This window comes from Cibotium barometz, chromosome 1 (assembly GCF_041138505.1).
Source record: "Cibotium barometz isolate CiBa-2024 chromosome 1, ASM4113850v1, whole genome shotgun sequence".
Lineage (NCBI taxonomy): Eukaryota > Viridiplantae > Streptophyta > Polypodiopsida > Cyatheales > Cibotiaceae > Cibotium > Cibotium barometz.
Genome location: NC_141046.1, coordinates 61,073,133 through 61,097,270, shown reverse-complemented (window position 1 = coordinate 61,097,270; position 24,138 = coordinate 61,073,133). Strand labels below are relative to the sequence as shown.

The 24,138-nt window shown below is 42.5% G+C and overlaps 1 protein-coding gene and 1 long non-coding RNA gene across 2 annotated transcripts; one reads left to right on the top strand and one right to left on the bottom strand.

The window, feature by feature from the left end:
* Positions 1-13,521: 13,521 nt before the first annotated feature.
* LOC147642271 (uncharacterized) lies at positions 13,522-15,315 on the top strand. Its single transcript, XR_015266890.1, has 2 exons — positions 13,522-13,630; positions 13,665-15,315. It is a non-coding gene; the product is annotated as an uncharacterized LOC147642271 (long non-coding RNA).
* Positions 14,954-18,301, bottom strand: LOC147642270 (phenylacetaldehyde reductase-like). Its single transcript, XM_086804588.1, has 6 exons — positions 18,045-18,301; positions 17,635-17,807; positions 16,767-16,952; positions 16,468-16,630; positions 15,545-15,731; positions 14,954-15,352 (listed from the first exon to the last, which is right to left on the bottom strand). The coding sequence occupies exons 1-6, from the start codon at positions 18,241-18,243 to the stop codon at positions 15,205-15,207; spliced, it is 1,056 nt and encodes a 351-aa protein (XP_086660714.1). The 5' UTR covers positions 18,244-18,301; the 3' UTR covers positions 14,954-15,204.
* Positions 18,302-24,138: the final 5,837 nt, after the last annotated feature.

The window sequence follows — 24,138 nt, the reverse complement described above, 5'->3', positions numbered from 1 at the left end:
TTTCCTCGTTTTTTTTCACTCTCTAGAATCCAATCAAATGGACACAATCAGATGGACGATCTGGAAGTCAGACGATTTGAACTAGCATGATCTTCCGGCGATCCCAAGATTGGGTCGACGATCCCAATGAGGCAATCTGGATAACAATGATCTTAATTAGGCAATTTGGATAACAACAACCAACTATGAGAATTGTCCACGATATACAAAAATATGTATGATCAGAATAGATCCAATTTGAAATACAAACGACACCAACACAGGCGATCAGGATCGTGAATGATCTGAATGTTAGATCGTGAATTGACTATTTGAATGACAACAATATAAATATTGGATGAATGATCAGGGCTCTTGAGCGGATATGACCAACGATCATAATGGAATGGTGATCAGAATCGAGATCAGTGATTCAAAAGTCTATTAAAGATAAAAATTAGCGCTAGTATCAATGTTTTAATCTCAGCTTTAATCTCTATAAGATCATATTAGGGAGTTTGAAAAAATCCCATTATTTTGGGAGTTTGTTTTTCAATGTACTTTTTGATGTATCTTACGCATACCAATTCCAAAGTTGCCAGAGAATGTAGATTTACTCTTCTCAAGAGGATATGTCTCATGAGGAGGTTTTGATAAAATCTTAAAATCACCGTGTCCCTCCTTTTTTGATCTTGCAAAATGGAAATTGGGATTTTTTCAAACTCCCTCATATGTTCTTCTTACAAGAAAATATATGATAGGTACTTTGACAACCCCCATAACTTATGCTCAAGTGGGTGGCAACGAAGGTCATTTACCACACCGACTGTCCCAAATTAATTATTTTCAAGTCTTTGACAATGATCTAGATGCTAATGTGATAGTCTGGATTGAGATGATATGGATCCAAGTCGACGATCCGAAAATTCCAGAGAACAAAATATATAATTATCTATAGTTTTTAAAAATTTTAAGATTTTTGTTAATGTTTATTTTTTAGGGATTATGGATATAATAGGATTACTTAGCAATACTCCAATGTCATAATTATTGACTAAATTTAACAAAATACAACACTTATTAAGATCAATACTTTGATTAAGCTAATCTAGGTTAAAAATATATATAAAAAATGCTAATGTACACTAATGTCCTAATTAATCTAAGAATAATGCTCATAGTTATGATGAAATCTACCAAGTGAAGAGATAGCTTATCTCAGATCCAAGAGAGCTTGGTCTTCATTCCACCACTCCCATGAGACAAAGAATTGAACAGGGTAAGCATCATATAACATAAAAGAGGTTAAGTTTAGAAGCAAAAACCCACTATACTCATATAAATCTCTTCCTAATTACTCCAATCACACAATACAACTCCACTACTACACTAGATACATTTCCTTGACATTCAACCAAGGATTTTCATCCAAGGGCAAGATAGAGTATAAAAAATTAGAAGATTTTGAATAGAAAAAAAGAGTGAAAAATTTTAGAAAATTTTTGAATAGAAAAATAGCTCTACTCTTTTATCTCATCCAAAACTAGTTCGATCCCCGACAGTAGCGCCATTTGTTCATGTCAAGAACTCTCAAACAACTATGCTTTCCAAGTGTACAAAAAGACTTGCCATCACCATTCGGACTTCACCAAGAATGGTACAATGAGGAAATCCATTGGCATACTTTTAACATGCATTGCAAGTTGCAAGGTGTTTAGAAGTCTAAGTTACAATTTATCAAAGGCTATCATCTTATTGAAGGTCATTAAAATGTAAAAGTGCACCACCACAATCAAGCAGACAAGTTCATTTACCTTGGCTACGCAATGTCGGCCAAGTGCAACTGTGACATGGGAATGCACTATTATCCCAAGTTCCAAAGCAATGAAAGCTATGCCTTGTCATTAGATCATAAAATAACCACATGTCAAGCATATCATTCTTTATGGAGCACACATCAACTTAGCACCAAAATTGCTTTGTAGTGAGTGCCTATGTGCTTGGCAACATTGTAAGTAAAGGACCTTTTCCAAGCCCAAATTAACTAGACTTGCAAGTTGAAAATCATTAACTACATGAGAAAGTCATACATTCCAAAGGACTTTTGCTAATGACATGCTTATCATTGGCTAAAATTTAGAAACAAATCGTAATTGTGCTGATTTTAGCATAGTTAAGAAAAGGTTCACCAAGTTTCAATCAATGCAAAAGGCCAAGTTAATTATGCAACAAAGCCAGCATCCAAGAAGAGGTGTTAAAAAAGCACACAAGGCTACTGTTTGTAAAATGGCTCGAGATAAATCATGCAATCCATGCTGGGTGCTTTTAAAGCACTCAACTCATCTCAGGGCTTGCCATGTTCACTCATCATTGTTTGACATTGTATGACCGTCTTTAACACCACACAATGATGACGGATGCCAAAGCAATGATGCTTTCTCTTCTTCTCATAAAAACTTTCATTGCCCAAATCAAGGCTCAAAGTAATCAGCCACTGCAACTATCCCAACGGAGAGTAACCCCAATTCTCATGAGATCTTGCAAGATCATGCTATGACATGCAATGCAGGCAACTATGAATAGAGATACACACATCACATGAGCGTGCACAGAGAGAGAGAGAGAGAGAGAGAGAGAGAGAGAGAGAGAGAGAGAGAGAGGGGGGGGGAGGGAGGCAGGGAGGGAGAGGGAGAGGGAGAGGGAGAGGGAGAGGGAGAGGGAGAGGGGAGAGGGAGAGGGGAGAGGAAGAGGAAGAAGCAGAAGAGGCAAGAGAGAGGGAGGGAGGCAGGAAGGGAAAGAAGAAGAGCGAGGGAGGGAGAGGGAGAGGCAGAAGGGAGAGGAACAGGAAGAAGCACAAGAGGGAGGAGAGAGGGAGGGAAAGAAGAAGAGCGAGGGAGGGAGAAAAAGAGGAAGAAGGGAGGGAGAGAGAGGAGGAGGAGGAGGAGAAGATTTGTTTTAAGGTTGTAGGAAACTATCCCAAGAACCCTTTAAGGGTTAGAGAGAGAGAGAGAGAGAGAGAGAGAGAGAGAGAGAGAGAGAGGGATATGCTAACCATTTGCTCGACGAGCCATTACAAGCTATAAAACTACTTACTACCTCTGCTTTCATAGGAAAAACAATGTCAGAGAAGCTTATTAATGTGGGGAGTAAACTATCATTCTTCTTTTCAAGCACTTTGCCTATTCAGAGGCTTTGTGCAGTTCAAATCCTTCAGCAAAAGTAGTGAGGGTTGTTGGAATTAGGGTTGCAGGAAAGCACACAAAGCTTGGGGAAGAAGAAGCAAGAATGCACACAACACAAAGTGTATTAGATTGTGTCAATGTACAAAAGATAAGTTAGCCCTAGAATGATGGGCGTATATACAAGCCGGGGGAAAAAACCTCCTAAAGAGAGAAAAAGTACCCCGGCGGTCCTAAGTGTGTTCACACACATCACTGCCTATATATATAGCAACAAATCCCCCCTGGGAGTGATGGTGTGAACGAGAGCTGGCACTCATGTATAGGGGAGTGCCATGCCCGAAGTAGATCAATCCACAAAGGGGAGCAAGCCCAAAGCTTTGCGGAAAGCTTCGAACTTCTCACGAGGAAGCGCCTTTGTGAAAAGATCGGCGAGGTTGTCCTGTGTTGACACATAGGCCAAGCTGATCTCTCCTGCTGAGAGTCTCTCCCTGACATAGTGATAATGCACCTCAATGTACTTTGTACGAGCATAAAAAACTGGGTTTCTCGCAACTGCCAATGCGCTCTGACTGTCATCAGTGAAGATAGAGGTGGCAGACTCCTGTCCAACACCCAAGTCAGCCATAAGCCGTCTGAGCCACACACACTCAACCGTAGCTGTGAAAGCTGCCCTGTACTTAGCTTCACAACTAGAAGTAGCCACAGTAGGTTGCTTCTTGCTCAACCAAGATATGCATGAGCTACCGAGCATAAAACAAAAACCACTTGTGGACACTCTTGTGTCATAGCAACTAGCCCAATCTGAGTCCGAAAAAGCATGTAAATCTGGCGGCAACGATCCCCCCTTGGGATAAAACAACCCAAGATGTATGGTGCCACTCAAGTAGCGAAAGATGCGTTTAACTGCCTTCCAATACTGAGACCCTGGGCTATGCATAAACCTGCTCACCTGTGAGACTGCAAACTGAATGTCCGGCCTCGTAATGCATACATAAATGAGGCAACCAACAGCTGTCTGATAGAGTGTGACATCAAAGTGATCTCCAGCATCATGAAGACTCAACTTCAAACCTGTCTCCATTGGAGTAGCAAAATAGGCTTGCAGTCTTCAAGGCCAAATCTCCGCAACAATGTCTCAATATACTTTGTCTGACACAAAGCAATACCTCCATCACACTGCTTAAATTGTATCCCCAAATAATGATGCAAATGCCCCAAATCTGACATCTCGAAAGAGGCATTCAAATCAGCCTTAAAATCAACAATATGACTCTCATTTGGTCCTGTGAGCAGCATGTCATCGACATAGAGAGCAATGATTAAATGTACACCATCCACACGTTTAACGTACAAAGTGCTTTCTGTTGGACTATTCTGAAACCCATGTGCAGTCAAATATGCATGTATCTTTTCATACCAAGCTCGTGGAGCTTGCTTTAAACCATATAAAGCCTTTTTTAACTTGCACACTTTGTTTTCTTGCCCTTTTTGAACAAAACCACGAGGCTGCGATACATACACCTCCTCATGCAAATCTCCATTTAAGAACGCAGTCTTTATATCCAACTGATGTACATTCCAACCATTATGAGCTGCCAATGCACAAATGCTACGAATGGTAGTCTTACGACAAGTGGGAGCAAAGGTCTCATCAAAATCAATGCCCTTTTCTTGAGCATAACCCTTTGCAACAAGTCTAGCCTTATAGCGATCAACACTGCCATCTGGCTTTCGTTTCATCTTAAAAACCCACTTACATCCAATGGCCTTTTTACCAATAGACAAATCACACAAAGACCATGTACCATTCTTCATTATAGCATTATATTCACTTTGCATTGCAGCCAACCAATTTTCTGAATTTTGTGTCTCATCAAATGAAAGAGGTTCTTCCTCTTCACACATACTAGACACAGCCAAAGCATAACAATCTGATGCATAAGAGGCATGCTGAAAACCTGAACGAGTACGACTAGTCATAGGTACATCAATCTTACTATCACGCAAGGTTTGCACCAGCCATTTAGGCATACCTCTAGCCTGCTCATTTTCAGCCCTATCCTCATGAATTACATCCTGTAAATCTGCATCAGAAATAGGTTGATCTATGATATCGTTTGAAATCTGCATAGGCTGAATATTTGCCTCATTAGGACTTACATTTGAATTCCCACCTGTAAAGAGAGGCAACAACGTATCAAATACATCCCGTGAGCTCACACCTGTCTCTTTGGTACATGATAACAAAGGCTACACAGCATCTTCTACAAAAACAACATCTCGACTAATCAAGATACGCTTTGACTGCGGATGATACAATCTGTAACCCTTGCTTTCAGCACTATAACCAACAAAAATGCATTTAACAACCTTATCATCCAATTTTCTGCATTATTGCACATGCACTAAAGCATAGGCCAAGCAACCAAAGACACGCAAGTGACCAATAGAAGGCTTCCTGCCATGCCAAGCTTCGTATGGAGTAATAGACTGCAAGGCCTTAGTGGGACACCTGTTGAGCACATATGCAGCACACATGATAGCCTCAAGCCAAAACGCATGTGGCAAAGCTTGGCTCTTAACCATACATCGTGCCATCTCCATAAGTGACCTCTTCTTCCTCTCAGCAACACCATTTTGCTGAGGGGTATACGACACTGTACATTGATGTTTTATCCCACGACTAGCCAGAAATGCATCAAACTCTTTAGACATGTACTCCCTCCCTCGATCAGAACGGAGGGTGCCCACAGTACAATTGGATACATTTTCAACCATAAGAAAAAACTGTTTGAAGCACAAAAACACTTCGGACTTTGCCTTCAGTGGATATACCCATGCATGCCTTGAGTAATCATCAATGAAAGTCACGAAGTACAAGTGTTTATCAAATGACGGAGTTTGCATAGGCCCACATACATCACTATGTACAAGCTGCAATTTGCGAGTGGCCCGCACAGAACCATCCTTTGGAAACGCAGAACGCTGCATTTTGCCCAAAATACAGCCTTCACAAACATGTTTCAATGGTGCCTCAAGAGGGAGCAATGAAGCAACCATATCAAATTTCTGCAAACGCAGCAAACTAGCAAAGTTCAGATGACCAAAACGAGCATGCCATAGTTTTGCATCTGAAACTGTCTTTTCATCAGAAACTGCATTTGCTGAATCTTCCACACACTTGTCATAAGAATTGAGCCTATACAGCCCACGAAACAAGGTGCCAGATACAATAATCGTATCACCAGAAGTCAAATCATGAACAGTACATCTGTCATCCACAAATTTGACTACAAGTCCAAGTCTAGCAAGCGCAGAGACAGACAATAGATTCTTCTTTATCCCTGACACACAAAGCTGACATGATCATTTGCCTTACAATAGTTGCACCTGGTCTTTTTCTTGCCTTTATCAAGAGCCTTCTCAGACTTATTGTTGCTACCTGTGGAAGGAGAAGAAGTTGCAGACCTACTAATAGGAGAAGAAACAGTGGAAGGGGCTGTCTTACCACTTCTTCTCTGCTGCTGGGCAACAATAAATGCTTGATCAACTGCACGCTGCCTGGCCCTGTTTTGCCTGGACTGCGCTTCTTGCAAGAGCTTGTTGACTAAAGTATCATACTTGACTGCATCAGGTCTGTCCTCATTAAGAAGTCTCCACGTGGAAGCAAAAGTCTGATATGTCTCAGGTAAAGCATCAAGAACAGTCTGCACAAGAGAATAATCAGGAATAATCTCACCTGCAGAAATCAATTGTTCTTTGAGATCTTTAATCTCAGCAAGAAAAACATTCATGTCATCATCTTCTTGCATAATCTTCAATTCTAGCTCTTTACGCAGGTAAGCGATTTTTACCTCGTTACGACCTGCATACAAACCAGCTAGAATATCCCAAGCCTGTTTTGTTGTTTTAGCTGAAGAATATGTGGGGTGATGTTACGTTTGACAAAAAGTGCAATCAAGGTATGAGCCTGCGCATCTTTACCATCCCAACAAGCTTGTTCAGCAGTGGGTAAAACAGCAGCAACAGTAGAGCTGCTAGAACCTGCAACATCCTCAATAGATCCTACATCCACAGAACCTGGACGTACATCCGTACCCTGCACAATGTTCCACACTCCTTTTGCAACCAAAACATGCTGCATCATGTATGCCCAAAGTGGATAGTTTCTATCTCCATCCAGTTTGTCTTCAACAGACAACATGCGAAATACATCATTGCTGTTATCAGCCATGGCTACTGACTGAAACTGATGCAAAAGCTACCTGCAATGAAGCAATGTCACGTGCATCCCGCACTTGGATGCCACGTAGACATTTCTGTACAGAAGGTGCAGGACCTGGGTTGGTGAACTGGTCCCATGTGAGCCCAGTCCGGGACGAGTCAGCCAGGGATCCATCTCAGTCGTCCGAGGTCAGGTGTGCATTGTCCTGCACATGAGTCCAAGGTCAGGTGTGCATTGTCCTGCACATGAAGCAGTGCCAGTCCGCGCTATGAGTCTCCCTCTGGAATGATGTCAGATGTGCTGAGTATCTGGTTTGCAACTGGATGCCAGGCCTCTGTAGGCATGTAGTTTGCATGTAGAGATGGGGCCAGCCCATAGGGCTACCCCAGGGCAAGGTTTTGCATTGGCATACTTAGTATGGGCATGGGGGAGGTATAGAACCACCCCCAAGGGGCCAGGAGGGCCCAAGATATTGCCCACCAGCCAAGGCAAGGGCTGGAGGGGCAGTCGGCCAGCTCCAGAGCCTCTGGACAGGCAGCCGACAGAGTGTAAAACCCTAGAACAGCAGGCGGCCAGGTGTGGGGGGCAGTCCCACACCTCTGCGCAGCATGTCCAGCAGCCAGGGTGCTGCCCAGAGTCATGCGCAGGCTGGACAGGGTCTAAACAAGTGTGAAAACACTTTATTAAAGTGTGAACACAATTTATTAACAAGACTCAGTCGTGGGCTGTCCTGAAGCCAGCCGACTGCATGAAGGGAGGGGTATAAATACCCAAGTCTTAAATCATTTCTTCCATCTCATAATTCACCAAGAGCATCAAGCATTCAAGGGCCAGGACAGCCAAGGGTTTGCTAAAGCTAAGGGGTGAAGGACTGAAGGTCAAGGGCAGGTTTTCCAGCCAAGAAAAGGTCAAGTACTTTGTATTTGTTTCAGATTTACATCATTCTAATAAAGCAAATACACCATCCGTGGTGGGGGCCCTACAGAGGGTAATTGGGACCCAATACTGTGTCCTCTCCATCCCCCCCTTCTCTCTCTATTTTCTGCACATCGTCTTTCAGTTTTGTGCGTTAATTCCGTCGCGAAAAGAGTGCTGTTTTCTGAGTTTTGAAGTACCGATCCTTCTCCGAAGCTTCCGCATATTACAGTGGTATCAGAGCCTACTTCAAGGACGAAGATTCAGCAAAGAAAACCAGAAAATTTTTCGCTCGTGTGGTTGGTTTTTAGACGCCGGTGGACTACCCTTTTCGGAGTGACTCCTGTCCCTCGAAGGACGGTTGGTTTTTAGCCTCCGGAAGCCTCCGGAAGTCTCCCACACAGATAGTGGATGGTCAGAATGCGTTCCGGAAAGGAACTGCATTTTCCCGCTATGGCGAACTTCGGCGACGAGAGAGAACCAGAACCATGGGACCAGAGTGCACCAGGCAGCCCAGCTAGGGCACCCGGCTTGAGTGTACAAGACATGTTCCAGCAGATGATGCGAGCAATCGCAGACCAGACAACCAAGTTGGACGAGCAGAAGGCGCGGATTTTGGCTCTGGAGGAGCGTTCTCGCTCTCCAGCGTCGCGTTTTCCATCTCCTCCTCCCTCTCCTTCCGTACCCCAGATACCAGATCCTCGTCACAGGGACCCTCTCGAGGGGTCACAGCCGCAGTCAAGCTCCTTGCTTGAGATGCAGATACGGGCATTGGAGATTCGACAACGAGAAGACGAAGCCATGCGACGAGTGGAACACGAGCGTTACCTCCGAGCTTTGGACGCCAGATTGACACCGGCGGCGACCTCGAATCATTTTCCCGAGAAAATGAACTTCAGTAAGTATAATGGTAAACTCGATCCCACTACTCTGTATTCATGGTTACATCAGTTTGAAGCTTACTTTGCCGCAGTTAGGAAATCAGATATTGACAAAGTGATCTTAGCCAGTTGGTATTTGGAAGATGAGGCCATTCCTTGGTGGACTCAGTGGGCTCATGCCCACACCAGATCAGGTATGGCAGCTTATGGGTGGGACGAGTTCGTCCGTGACCTTAAGCAGCGGTTTTTACCGCCCCACTACCTTGAGCGACTCGAAGACGAGTTCAGGGGAGCGCGTCAGAACGCGCAACCAGTCCTTCAGTTTGCCAATAGAATTTCGACCTTGTGTCTACAATTAGGCTTATCTGATGCGGACAAGAAAGGGCAGTTTTTGTATGGCCTGGACACGCAAATCCAGTGGGAGGTGCGTATGTTTAGACCAGCCACCTTTGAGGACGCACTCTCGCTTGCGCAGAGTGCAGAAATGAAGCACAATGGTGGCAAGCCCAAAACTTCCCAGCCGGCTTCTCCCAAGGCTAACGCCTCGGGGGGCAAAAGCCAGAACCAGACGGGGTCTTCCCAGGACAGAGCCCGGGAGCCTCTGGCTCCAAGAACTCGAACAATGCGTCTAAGCTTACTCCAGACCAGAAAGCGGAGGCAGGCAAGACAGGTGGCAAGTTGAGTGCTGAGGAGCTTGCTCAGTACAGGAAGGAGGGTAGATGTTACTTTTGTCACACAAAAGGACATACTTCTCGGGATTGTCCGAAGAAGCCTCCAAAGCCCGCCGCCGCCTCCACAGCTTCCGTGGTGAGCACAGCTCCCACACAGACCCCAGTGGCTACCCCTAGTTCTTCAACCCCCGGTGCTTCAGTTGGAGCAATTATTAGCCGGGAGCTCGAAGATAAGCAGAAGGGCGCCCCTGACCAGGAGTATGAGCGCAACGAATTGCTCAAGTCCTTTGGCTACATAGGTGGCCAGAGAGTCGTTGTCTTGTTTGACAGCGGCAGCACGGAGGATGTGATCACGGAAGAGGCCGCTAGGCGTGCCCGTTTCGAGCTCACTCCGGTGGACAAACAAGTTGAGGGTTTTAGCACAGGTATGACAACGAGCGTCAAGTATGAAGCTCTAGGTGCTAAGTTAGTAATTCAGGGCATAGAGTTTGTGCGTGACTTTATGGTTGCCCCTCTTGTAGGAGCAGACATAATTTTGGGTATCCAGTGGTTTCACAAGTTTCTTCCTGATGTCAAGTGGGACAAGCACACGTTCCAGATTGATCGGAATGTGTCAAACACCCCGGTGACCATCAAGTGTGAGCCAGGTATTCCAAACTTTCCGCTCATAAGCCACTTGCAGGCTAAGCGAGCAGTCAGGAAAGGCGCACAGTGTGCGATGATTTACATCCAGACAGCCCAGACGGTGGCCAGTGCTTCCGAGAAGTACTCGGTCCTCCATGAAAAGTTCCAGAAGATTTTTCTTCGGGACCGTCTCCCTCCCCAGCTTCCCCCGTCCAGACCGGAGGATCACAAGATTGACCTCCTCCCAGGCTCGGAACCCCCGAGCAAGTTTCCGTATCGCCTTTCTAAGGCAATGGAGTCGGAGTTGGACCGCCAACTCCAAGAATTGTTGCAAGCTGGCTTCATCCGCCCCAGCGTGTCGCCGTTTGCAGCACCGATCTTGTTTGTCAAGAAGAAAGATGGGTCTTCTCGGTTGTGTGTCGATTATCGTGCACTCAACAAGCTGACTATCAAAAGCAGATTCCCGATGCCTCGAATTGACTATATTCTCGAGAGGCTGAATGGAGCTAAGGTGTTCTCTAAATTGGATTTAAAGAGTGGGTACCACCAGGTTCGGATTGTTGAGGGGGACATCCCCAAGACAGCTTTCCGTACAGAACGGGCCCACTATGAATTTGTGGTCATGCCATTTGGTTTGACGAACGCCCCAGCTACATTTAACCACATGATGATGCGTATTTTCCGGGAGTTGATCGGAGTGTGTGTGTTCATATTTCTGGACGACATACTCATATTTTCAGCTACAGTTGAGCAGCATGACATTGATGTGGAGAAAGTCCTTAAGTTGCTGGAAAGCAACGAGCTCTATATCAATGAAAAGAAGTCAGAATTTTATCTGTTCCAGGTACATTACTTGGGATATATAATCAGTGCCGAAGGCATTCGACTTGATCCGGCTAAAGTGGCCGAGATTGTTAACTGGGAAGTACCTCAGACTGCTTATGACATTAGATCATTTGTGGGTATATGCCAGGCATATTCCACCCACATTGACAAGTTTTCTGATCTCTCGGCAGACCTCACCGATCTGCTAAAGGGAGTGAAAACAAGGAGGCAAAAGATTCGAATGACTCCACGAGCGTTGGAGGCATTCCAGAACCTCAAGGTGGCTTTGTCTGAAGCGCCTTGTCTAGCCCTTGCCTCGTGGGACGAACCATTTCAGGTGATCACCGATGCGAGTAACATCGCAATTGGAGGTGTATTGCAACAGAATGGTCATCCAGTAGCTTACATGTCTCGTAAGTTACTGCCCGCCGAAAAGAATTACTCAGTCTACGATCGTGAGCTCCTAGCAGTCATTCAGGCCTTAAAACATTGGAAACATTTCCTGTATGGCCGTGACTTCGAGGTCCGCACTGACCATCAGGCATTGCGCTGGATTCAGACAATGCCAAGTGCACAGTGGAGTGATCGACAACACCGCTGGAGTCAGATATTCCAGCAGTTCGGTGGAATGATTGAGTACCTTCCAGGACAGGCCAATCCAGTGGCCGATGCTTTGAGCAGGAAGGGACAAGTATCCGCGATTCAGACCACTAGACTGGACCTTGTTGGTACAGGACTAGAAGACATGAAGCACACGTACGCGGATTCCGAGGAATTCGGTACGCAGTGGGAACAAGCATTGGATGCCACAGGACCATGCCATTTTCTGATACGCGATGGTTGGCTTTACTACAAAGGCCGACTGTGTGTCATGAAATCATTCCGGGCAGCTCTTCTCCATGATGCCCATGACGCCATTACAAGTGGTCATAGGGGCATGAATTCGACTCTGGAGAAGTTAGAACGGCAATACTATTGGCCAAAGATGAGGCGTGATGTGTTTACTTATGTACAACGCTGTGACATTTGTCAAAAGGTGAAAGCTCCTCGTGGAAAGAAGATAGGGTTGTTACAGCCTTTGCCAATTCCTGAGGGTCCTTTCCAAGACATTTCGATGGACTTTGTCACAAATCTGCCTCCCAGTCCGAGTAAGCGTAATACACAGTGTTTGACTATTGTTGACAGGTTCAGCAAATTTGTGATGCTTATTCCTTGCAGGGCCAATGTGACCGCCGAGGATGTTGCCCAGCTATTCATTCGGCATTGGTACCCGATTGGTGGGATTCCTAGGACCATAGTGTCAGACCGAGATGCCAAGTTTACCAGTCATTTTTGGAGGGCATTGTTTGATAATTTTGGTACTAAGTTGAATTTTTCCAGTGCATTCCACCCACAGACAGATGGCCAGACAGAGATATACAACCAGTTGGCCTTTGATGTGCTGAAATGTTACGTCCACGATCAGCAAGGTAAGTGGGAATCGTTTTTGCCTTTAGTTCAAGCTGTTCTGAATGACTCTTTTTCTTCAGCTATTGGCAGGACTCCATATGAGGCAGCGTTTGGAAGGCCTTTCCAATCGTTGTTAACCAGGACCTCGTCTTCAGTACCGGAGGCGAACAGAGTGACGGAGTCTTACCAGGAGATCCTAGAGTCCGTCAAAGACAGGTTGGCTAAAGCGCAAGAGGCCTACACTCGACAGGCCAATAAAGACCGAAGGGACATGAAGTTTTCGGAAGGAGATTGGGTATATCTTCGGATTATGAAGCAAAGATTAAAGCAGGTGGGCAAGCGATGCCCAAAGTTGTCTTTCAGGAGCTTCGGACCATTCCCCATCCGGAAAAAGATTAATGAGGTGTCTATGCAGTTAAAGCTACCTCCGAGTTGGACTACGCACGATGTATTTCATGTCAGTTGGTTAAAGCCATATGCAGGTCCACCCCCTTCAGAGATCAAAGACGAAGCGGAACCAGACATCATTGATGAAGCAGAAGTAATGGTTCCAGAACAGATCCTTCTGCACCGTTTCAAGCATGGCTCAGGCCGAAGACTGGACAGTTCCTCACGAAGTTTCAGGACCGAGGAACTCATGAAGCGGTATGGCTCGACAAAGAATTTTTCGAAGACTATCCGGCTTTATTGACGGATTATTTGGAGGCTATGCAGCTTCCGTCAAGTTAAGCAGAAGGGGATGTCACGTGCATCCCGCACTTGGATGCCACGTAGACATTTCTGTACAGAAGGTGCAGGACCTGGGTTGGTGAACTGGTCCCATGTGAGCCCAGTCCGGGACGAGTCAGCCAGGGATCCATCTCAGTCGTCCGAGGTCAGGTGTGCATTGTCCTGCACATGAGTCCAAGGTCAGGTGTGCATTGTCCTGCACATGAAGCAGTGCCAGTCCGCGCTATGAGTCTCCCTCTGGAATGATGTCAGATGTGCTGAGTATCTGGTTTGCAACTGGATGCCAGGCCTCTGTAGGCATGTAGTTTGCATGTAGAGATGGGGCCAGCCCATAGGGCTACCCCAGGGCAAGGTTTTGCATTGGCATACTTAGTATGGGCATGGGGGAGGTATAGAACCACTCCCAAGGGGCCAGGAGGGCCCAAGATATTGCCCACCAGCCAAGGCAAGGGCTGGAGGGGCAGTCGGCCAGCTCCAGAGCCTCTGGACAGGCAGCCGACAGAGTGTAAAACCCTAGAACAGCAGGCGGCCAGGTGTGGGGGGCAGTCCCACACCTCTGCGCAGCATGTCCAGCAGCCAGGGTGCTGCCCAGAGTCATGGGCAGGCTGGACAGGGTCTAAACAAGTGTGAAAACACTTTATTAAAGTGTGAACACAATTTATTAACAAGACTCAGTCGTGGGCTGTCCTGAAGCCAGCCGACTGCATGAAGGGAGGGGTATAAATACCCAAGTCTTAAATCATTTCTTCCATCTCATAATTCACCAAGAGCATCAAGCATTCAAGGGCCAGGACAGCCAAGGGTTTGCTAAAGCTAAGGGGTGAAGGACTGAAGGTCAAGGGCAGGTTTTCCAGCCAAGAAAAGGTCAAGTACTTTGTATTTGTTTCAGATTTACATCATTCTAATAAAGCAAATACACCATCCGTGGTGGGGGCCCTACAGAGGGTAATTGGGACCCAATACTGTGTCCTCTCCATCCCCCCCTTCTCTCTCTATTTTCTGCACATCGTCTTTCAGTTTTGTGCGTTAATTCCGTCGCGAAAAGAGTGCTGTTTTCTGAGTTTTGAAGTACCGATCCTTCTCCGAAGCTTCCGCATATTACAAGCAAAGACTGAACAGAAGACAACTTGTGCTATGTAGCACAGTCCACAATAGAACACGTATGCCTGTTTTGTAGAAAACTGCACTGTCGAAATTTCTGCAGAAAATGACGAAAACACCTGTGCAGAACTTGAAATGCAAAAACGGAGCCCGAAACGACCTCAGATGTAAAGTCTGAGAACGCAAAGCCCATCGGGCAAATTTGCAGAGTGTAGGGACCTGCAAGCGCTCGTGAAAACTCACCTCAATCGGAGAACGTGAGTCGGAGGGTGCTGGCGGCGTAGCCCTGGGAGCCGATGCCTGCTCTGATACCAATTGTTAGAATTAGGGTTGCAGGAAAGCACACAAAGCTTGGGAAAGAAGAAGCAAGAATGCACACAACACAAAGTGTATTAGATTGTGTCAATGTACAAAAGATAAGTTAGTCCTAGAATGATGGGCGTATATACAAGCCGGGGGAAAAAACCTCCTAAAGAGGGAAAAAGTGCCCCGACGGTCCTAAGTGTGTTCACACACATCACTGCCTATATATATGGCAACAAGGGTGAATCGACTTTAGTACTGACATACCCTGTGAAGACAAAATGTACATCATAGTCACATTGCTTTCTTGTAAGCATTTCTTATGCCTGAAGAAATCCCTTCTCTTGCAAACTTAGAACTGTATCTTTGATAGCTTCTTCTCGAGAAGTGAATGTAAATCCAAGGCCTAATAACTTCTTTGATGGGTTGGCCAAGCGCACAAGTCCTGGCTGAGTCTCCTCCTTGAACCTACATTTTTATCAACACCCCAAAAATCAAGCTTTTTTATTTAGAGAAGTTGAAGTTAAAGCCTCTGTATAAATTTACACTGCACTTTGTCATAAGCTAACTCTTGAAAGGTAGCAACAAACCACACATACAAAGGAGTTTAAATACACTTTAAAAACCCTACAGAGACTGTTGGAAATAGCAACTATGCACCTGCACACGTTGTATTGTGGGTACAGTTGAGCAACTTCTTCTGCTAAGTCACTGAAATGAATAATCTCATCAGTGCACATATGCCTGCCTTTGGCAGCTGGAGTTTCATAGAGCAAAATGTGAGCTTGAGCAACATCTTGGACATGTACAGCACCAAGCCAGATAAGTTCTTGTGTATCGGGGACTCCTGTAAAGAAGGACAAGACCAGAGGTGGGTCAGGCACTGCAGCTTTTAGAGGAAATTTGCAGCAAAATAGTGGGTTCACTGGAATCAAACAGAAGACGGTGTTTAAGTTGATGCATATACAAAGAAGGTCAGCAAGAGGCGAAGGAGATGAAATGATTAGCGGCAATTTACAGTATATCAAGTAAAGCGTAAAGGAGAGGGGAAATTACAGGCAAACAATTGTTTGAGAAGAAACCTTGACCAAGAACATGTAGGTATGTAGGCAAGTGGGCACGTGGGTAGGTTGATAGGATAGAAGTGTGCCAATGTGTGCGAGTGTGCATGTGTACTTAAAGAATCATTTAGCAATCACCAAACATCATAAGCACCCAAATAAAGCAGCATGAGCAACCAAAGGTGAACATCCACTCATGATGTCGTTAGATAATGTATGAAAAATTGAGTAAGTGATTGCGAAGCGAAGTAGAAATAGTCAAAAGATAGTATGTAAGCTTTCCTGAATCCATTCCCTGAAGCCTTGATGCATCATGACTCATGAGTTAGCTCACAATCGGTGAAAGGCTACCTCACTGCTTGCTGAGGAAGACCACTGGTGACAGAGCCCAAAACGGGGTCATGCTCACAAGCTTGTGGCTTGTCTGATACCACCTTGGAAATGACTTGTGGTGTCACCTCACAAGTAGCCAAAGACAAAAATGCATTTGAGAAGGAAAGTAAAGCACAGCACGCTGGTTACCTTGGATAAGGTTGAGAAGCACACCACTACTTGTATTAAATTTAGGTTGCAGTGACTTCCCAAACACACACCCTGGATTGATGACAACCACATCCAAACCAGTTTCTCCAGCAAATTTCCAAGCGGCTTTCTCAGCCAGTGTCTTTGAGATTGGATACCAAACCTGCATCAGTAAAAGACCTCTGCTCAGAGTCCAGAGACTACATCCACATGATACCCTTCTTTCCCTGCATGACTGAGACCGCAGAAACTCAGCCCTCTTCAAAACAAAAAATAAATTCTTGGAAGCTTTTGCTCACCCCTCTTTCCTTGCAGTATTCAATGTCAGTCCAGCTATTTTCGTCCACAGCAGTGCCTGGAGGGAGCTTAGGGTTGGGATACATTGCAGAAACTGATGATGTTACCACAACCCTTCTTACCCCAGCCGCATGCGAAGCTTTCAATACGTTCATGGTGCCCTGCACTGCCGGATCGATGAGCTCCCTCTGCCCAAAACAACAGAAAAAACAAAAATATTAAGCTTCAAAGGAAAGCCCCCAAAACCATAATATCTTGAAACTAACAGGCAGCAGGCCAGAGCCACCACAGAAGCCTCGTCTTCTTTGCTCGTCAAATTGTGCAGTGCACATTTTCATAAGAATATATAGACACTTTACTCTATCGTCTTGTACCTGCACACTTAACCTTACTACACTTATTTCACATTTGTAAACAGACAGAAATACATATTCACATCTTGACAAAAACAATAGGAACAACATACACACTTCCTCTAAACAAGTATGGAAGACAGCCCAGTGCTGCTATAAAGATATCCCCATACACCCTTACATCCCTTATATTCTAGTAGAAATCCAAAACAAGTTGCAGAGTCCTCGTTGCTACTTCATATGTAAAAACCCTGAAGAACCTAGCATCCCCTTTCTCTCATAGAAATCCTAGCAGGCCAATTTCACTGACTGAAAGCCCCGAGAGATGTCAAAGCCCCAGAAACTTCTAAGAGTCCCAACCCCTTTTCCTCTTTCAAGAGGGCAAAACCCTAATCCAGCAACTGTCCCTTTTTCTTACCATCAAAGGGGAGAATTCTGGCGTTTAAATTACATGAACACATACGACATACAAATATGTCTATACATGATACACGTATACCCATACATCCATACATACCTGTGGATCTTTTGGCTGTTCTAGCCAGCAGGGAGAGGCAACATGGAAGACACCATCACTCTTGCCAATGGCAGTAGCTAGGGCCCCATAATCCAACAGATCGGCCTCAAAGAGCTCCAGCCTCTTGTCTGCCCCCTCAAAACTCATCAAATGCTTGGTCTCCCGATCATCTCCTGCAAACAGTTACCATGTTTTCACCGCCATATCCAACGACTGTAGCAGCCATTTGAAGCTGGGTGGGTTTGAAGAAGTACAAATTTCGCCGGATTATCGTTTCCACTAACAGAAACGAGTTTGCACGGCTGTTTATGCCCTTCATTTGCAGGATATTAGTTCAAATTTAGCAGTTTTCTGGTTGAGAAGTTATGTTTTGAAGGGATAAGGGCTAATTAAGCACAGTTTAGGGTCACCTAGATTTTGGACAGTGCCTCGCACACGGTAGCCTCGCTGCAGGAGGAAGCGAACGATCCATGATCCGATGAACCCACTGGCTCCAGTCACACACACGGTCTCGTCCGCCATTGGAACCTTAGATACGAGGACGATGATACGTGCGGTTTGCAATAACCAGACGCGTTTGCCCTTCAAACAGTCCTTTGCGTGTTGCATAGCACTTGTCAATCATGAACTATAAAGCAAGGTAACTATTTTCAAATTAGATTAAATTAGATTACATTGTGTTTAGATAAGTTTGTTTCTTGCCTAACATTTCATGGATGCTAGCTTCATCTAGCATTGCCTGATGCATCCACATGTTTTGGTTTATATCTAAGCTCGTACCTTCACATAAATGAAGAGCAAATGCTTACATGCAGGATTGCCTATGCTAATTACTTCTCAAGTCATGACATGTCGGGTATGGGTGCTGCTGAGTGTTGTACTTTACATGGATCAATACCCTTCTACTCACTTTCTATACTTTATAAAAAAAAAACATAAAAAATATCCTTGCAATGTTGTATAAGAACTCTAGTACCTATAATATCTGCATTTTATGCCAGTGAGTTTATAGTATTCGCATGTGTCATGCAAGATATAATATACATATATCAATGCTTTTGGCACCAAAAGATGTACCTTGTTGTCTGCACTCTTTATGTCTAGAGTATCTGTGATGTAATTAGAATTTTGACCTTCATATTTGTTCAACTTGAGCGTGCCTATGGTAATAGGTTAAAATCTAGGCACTTGGTTAGGTACTTGCCTTATCATACATACTTGGTACTCTCCATGTTTGTTCAACCTAAGCATGCCTATGGAAATAGGTTAAACTATAAGCACTTGGTTAGGTACTTGCCTTATCATTCTTGATACTCTCCATGTGTTTGTTCAACATAAGCATGCTTATGACAATAGGTTGAACTCTAGGCACTTTGTTAGGTACTTTCCTTATTAGACTTGGTACTCTCCAAGTGTGTGTCTTACATTTGTGTCACATTAGTACATGAACTAGTTTATAGTACCTTTTCCCCTAATATGCTCACTAAAGAAAGCTATCATACTTAAGTGCGTAGTACCTTATCCCCAAATTTGCTCACTAAAGAACTATGTGTGTATCTTACATTTGTGTTGCATAAGTACATGAACTAGTTTGTAGTACCTTTTCCTGAATGAAATATGCTCACTAAAAAGGAATAAGGAGCTACATCACATACCATGGAATGGCTATTAACATTTTTTTTAAAATCAATGAAGGCACTTAACATTTTTCCTCCTCACCTATAACCCAATCTTAAAGGAGAGAGGCTAGTATCATGGTATAAATATACATGGCTATCAAATTTTATGTTCTATATGCAAGGCCATCCAACTCGCCCATTGGAACTCAAATGCTTGAGTCAAACAAGCCAATGGACAATCTTCACCACTCACTTACACAACCCACAACCATATCAAGATAAGTTATCTTGGACTATATGGAGTGACACAAATACCTAGATAAGAGGAGTGCATGTGCATGTGTAACGGTGGAGTAGGTAAATTCTTCACATTAAATGCCCATTTTGTGGAGTGGGCTCAAAGCACAAGAATATGTGTTAAGTTAACAAAGAAAAAAGATTTTTTATTTTTTGGTTTTAGAGATTGATGGTAGTCCCATACCCTTGGTGTCCTCTATTGGTGCACTTATTTTTAGTACATAATGGATGATTCATTAGGCCAATTTTTGCACGTGGACTCTAGTTGGTCTTCATGGATTGATTATAAATTATAAGATTGAACCTTTATAAATTATAAGATTGAACCTTTAAAACAAGGTGGTACTTATGTATGATCCCTTTCTATCCTTTGAACAATTATTCTTCAAATGAACCTTTAAAACAAGGTGCTACATATGTATAATGTATGTATGGTCTCTTGCTATCTATTAAATAGTTCTTCTATAATTTTTTTTAATTTATTTAATAGAGATAATGATTATTATATTATATTATTAGGCAAAAAAATCACCTTTACATGACAAACGTATAATAAACCTTGAAAGGCAAACAAAACAATTAGCTACCCTTCTTCTTATAGCTACTCCTCTTTAGCTTACTCTAAAAAAAGTCTCACTTCATTTTTATTGAAATGAAAATATTAACCCCCAAAGTATCAACAAGAACCTTGCACAAAGTGGATTGTAATAGAACTTAAACTTCATCAACTAGGATGAGACATCTCTAGCCATCTTCATTTGTTAGCTTTAAACCCCCATGGTGCTTGACTTCTCCCAACTTCCAAACTTTATAACCTATGTGAATCATTGTCATCACCCAAAACTATAAATTATAAGGGACTCACCCATGGTGCTTGACTTCTCCCAACCTCCAAACTTTATAACCTATGTGAATCATTGTCATCACCCAAAACTATAAATTATAAGGGACTCACCCAAAACATGTGAATTATTATCATCACCTTTGAAACCTATAAATTTTAAGGGCCACACCCAAAACATATGAGATATAAAATAAAAGATAACTGCATCATGTATGAGATCCAAGCTTGTAACGGGGTATTTGCACCTACAAAATAAACGATGACCCCCCTTTTTAGGCTACATTCCTCAAAATAGTCTTTTAATAACTACATGTATGAGATCCAATCTTGTAACAAGATAATTGCACCTATAAAATAAAGGATGACCCCCCTTTTTAGGCTATGTTCCTCAAAATAGTCTTTTAATAAAGAAAACTTAACTTGCTTTTCCTTTTAAGAAACAAGAAACTAATAAAATTAATAAGATTAATGTCCCTCAAAATATCTCATCATGACTAGTACGTTCAAATCTACTTCCAACAAAGGCAAATTTAAATAATTAGCTTTTCCCTTCACCACTCCGGGGGGGGGGGGGGGGGGGGTATTGAGAGACTTACAAGGCATATACATGCAAGAGGGTAATAAACAAATACTTAATGTAATGAATTTATATAAATCTACAAAGGGGGGTTTTTAATTCAAAATAAATTCATATAAACTTACAAAGGGGGTTTTTTAATTCAAAATACAAATATGTATACTTATAAAAAGGGGGTAAACAAATATGCATACTTAAATTTACAAGGGGGGGTAAATTCAAAATGCAAATATGTATACTTACAAAAAGGGAGTAAACAAATATCTATACTTACAAAAAGAGGCTAAAAAATGTGTCAAAAAAATGTGAAGGTTAAAAAATAGGGGTATAGATACATGCACTTACATGGTATATGGGTGTTAATCAAAGGTTAAAGAATAGATGTATTTTGATTAGATACATCACACACATGCTATCGAGTGAAGGCTAAAGAATAGAGGTATTTTAAATAGATACATGCACACACACACTAAATGGGTTTTAAACGAGTGAAGCCCACACTCCCCTCCTTTGAGCTATTAATAAAGTGGGGTAAACAAATGTGTTTAAAAATGTGAAGATAAAAGAATAGGGGTATTTTAAATAGATACATACACACACATGCTATGTGGTTTTTTATCCAGTAAGGTTAAAGAATATGAGTATTTTAAATAGATACATGCACACACATATACTATATGGGTTTTAATCAACTGAAGCCCATTCCCTCTCTCCCTCCCTTCCTCCCACCCCCCTTCTTCTTGAGCTATTGACAAAGTGGAAGTTTCCTCTATATTTAAATAGTTGAATTAGCCCATTGTACATCCATTATGCAATTGCTCTTTCAAACTCTGAGGCATCTAGATGTGTGACAAATATTACTTTTGTCAACTTTGAACCAACACCAAGCTCCACATTGGGATGTCAATTGCACAATTAACTTGACAAATCCAAGCTTATCCTGGTAACAAAGGGAACTCATTATTTCCCTTATCATTATTGGGATATGAATCACATTGTGTCTTGCTTCTGGCAACTTTCATAAGGACTTTTAACACCTAAAATTCATCTTTACATTGTGTCTTGCTTCTGGCAACTTTCATAAGGACTTTTAACACCTAAAATTCATCTTTACATGTCAAATTGTTAGCCATTCTCAGCACGTAGGAGGGCAAGTATGTTTGCAGGGAAAGCCCCAACTTCTAACATAATTTAATTGTTCAAGCTTGTCAACCCCTTAGACACCAATGTCCAAAGTGTGTGCTAGCTTGGAGTGGTTATAATTTTAACAAAAATTTCTCTTTATTCTCTCAAATCTAAGCGAATAATTTTCCTTACGTTTGGAAACATCATAAAAATCTAGAGATAAGACATCAAGGCCATACTGTTTGACATCTCTTTTCTAAATAGAATTTGACCTTCTACAAATTATGAGGAGTAGTGGAACATTGAAGGGTAGTGGAACATTGCTAGAGAAGTTCTTCAAAAAACATTTTCCATTCTTCACATTGAAGGGTTAAAAAATATGGACCACCCATATGAAGGGAATTTATTTAGAAAAGCAATTATATACATAGTTAAATTGATATTATTTATGTAATAATTTATAAAAATTAATATATATATATATAGTTAAATTGATATTATTTATGTAATAATTTATTTTTGTTAATATTTTTACTTGAAAAGGCAACCTTTAATGTTGGTCCATCTCTTGAAGGGCAAAGAAAAAATAGAGAAGGGAAACTTTTAAAGAGACCTTTCTCAAAACAAGGTAGCTTACTCTTGGACAAATAAACATTAGTTTGAAAGGCAAGGTACCTTACTTGCAAAAACAAAGCAATCCATGAAAGACAAGTTCCCTTACTTGAAAAAATAAACACTAGTTTGAATCTATGATGAAAAACAAAGTCCCTTACTTGCAAAAATAAACATTAGTTTGAATCCATATAAAAGGGAGTTAAAAAGTATTCAACTTAAAAATTTTATATTAAGTAGCATCGCCGTAAATAGGCTTCCCTTTCACTCTCCCTCTAGAAAACCAATGGCCCAAGAACAAATGAAAAATTACAAGGACTATCCATTGTAGGAACTTCAACCTCCTTGGGGATATCCCTTGCTGGCACACTTTGCTTGAGGCTCTAACTCCTTGCTATGCTTGTGTAGCCACAAATTTGGGCCCTTTTTGTGGGTTTTAAATTTTCCAAATTAAGATTTAAGCACAAATCAAAGATATTGGGTGGAAAAAATGGTCCTTTCTTATCATTTTTCTTGCTTGAGAGCCCAATGTAGGTTACATTGATGAAGCCAAGAATCTAGGCCTTTTTTTGAGATGCCATATACACGCAAGATGGGATTCAAAAAATAGCTATTTTAATGAATTAATATAAATTTACAAAGATGGGTTTAAAATTTAAAACTCAAATATGTATACTTACAAAAGGGGGTGAAAATGTGTTCAAAAATATGAGATTAAAGAATGGGGGTGTTATAAATAGATACATGCATACACATGATATATGGGTCTTAATCAAGTTAAGGTTAAACAATATGGGGTGTTATGAATAGATACATATGTGCATACACATGATATATGGGTTTTAATCGAGTGAAGTTTAAACAATATGGGGTGTTATAAATAGATACATGCATACACATGATATATGGGTTTTAATCGAGTGAAGGTTAAACTATATGGGATGTTATAAATAGATACATGCATACACAGAGGAGGGTGGATTAGAGAAAATTGGTTGATTAGAGGAGTATTTATTGACCAAATCCAATATTTGTCTAATAAAACTACTTCAGCTTTCTCTTCAAAGAGGAATGCATGGCTCTTAACATTCTTGGAACAGGCTAGTGCATGGTGAGAAACTACTCTTTATCCCTGTTTAGGTGGTCCTCGGAGTTCTCCCCTAATGGTCCAAAGCCAACTAACAGTTCGATCTAGGTGGGGCTTTCTGATCTTCCCTTGATGTTTATGTATGCCATATCATGAAGGGCATGGATGGGCTTGAAACATAGCTTATAAAAAAACACATAGTCACTCCGATTCATTAGGATGTTAGCCATAGAACTGCAAATGATCAAGAACTTGAAATGATTTGGACTCAAATTATACGCACCTAAATAAAGTGGATTAGGTCCAACTTTCTATTATTTTGAGAGAATTCCAACTAGAGCAC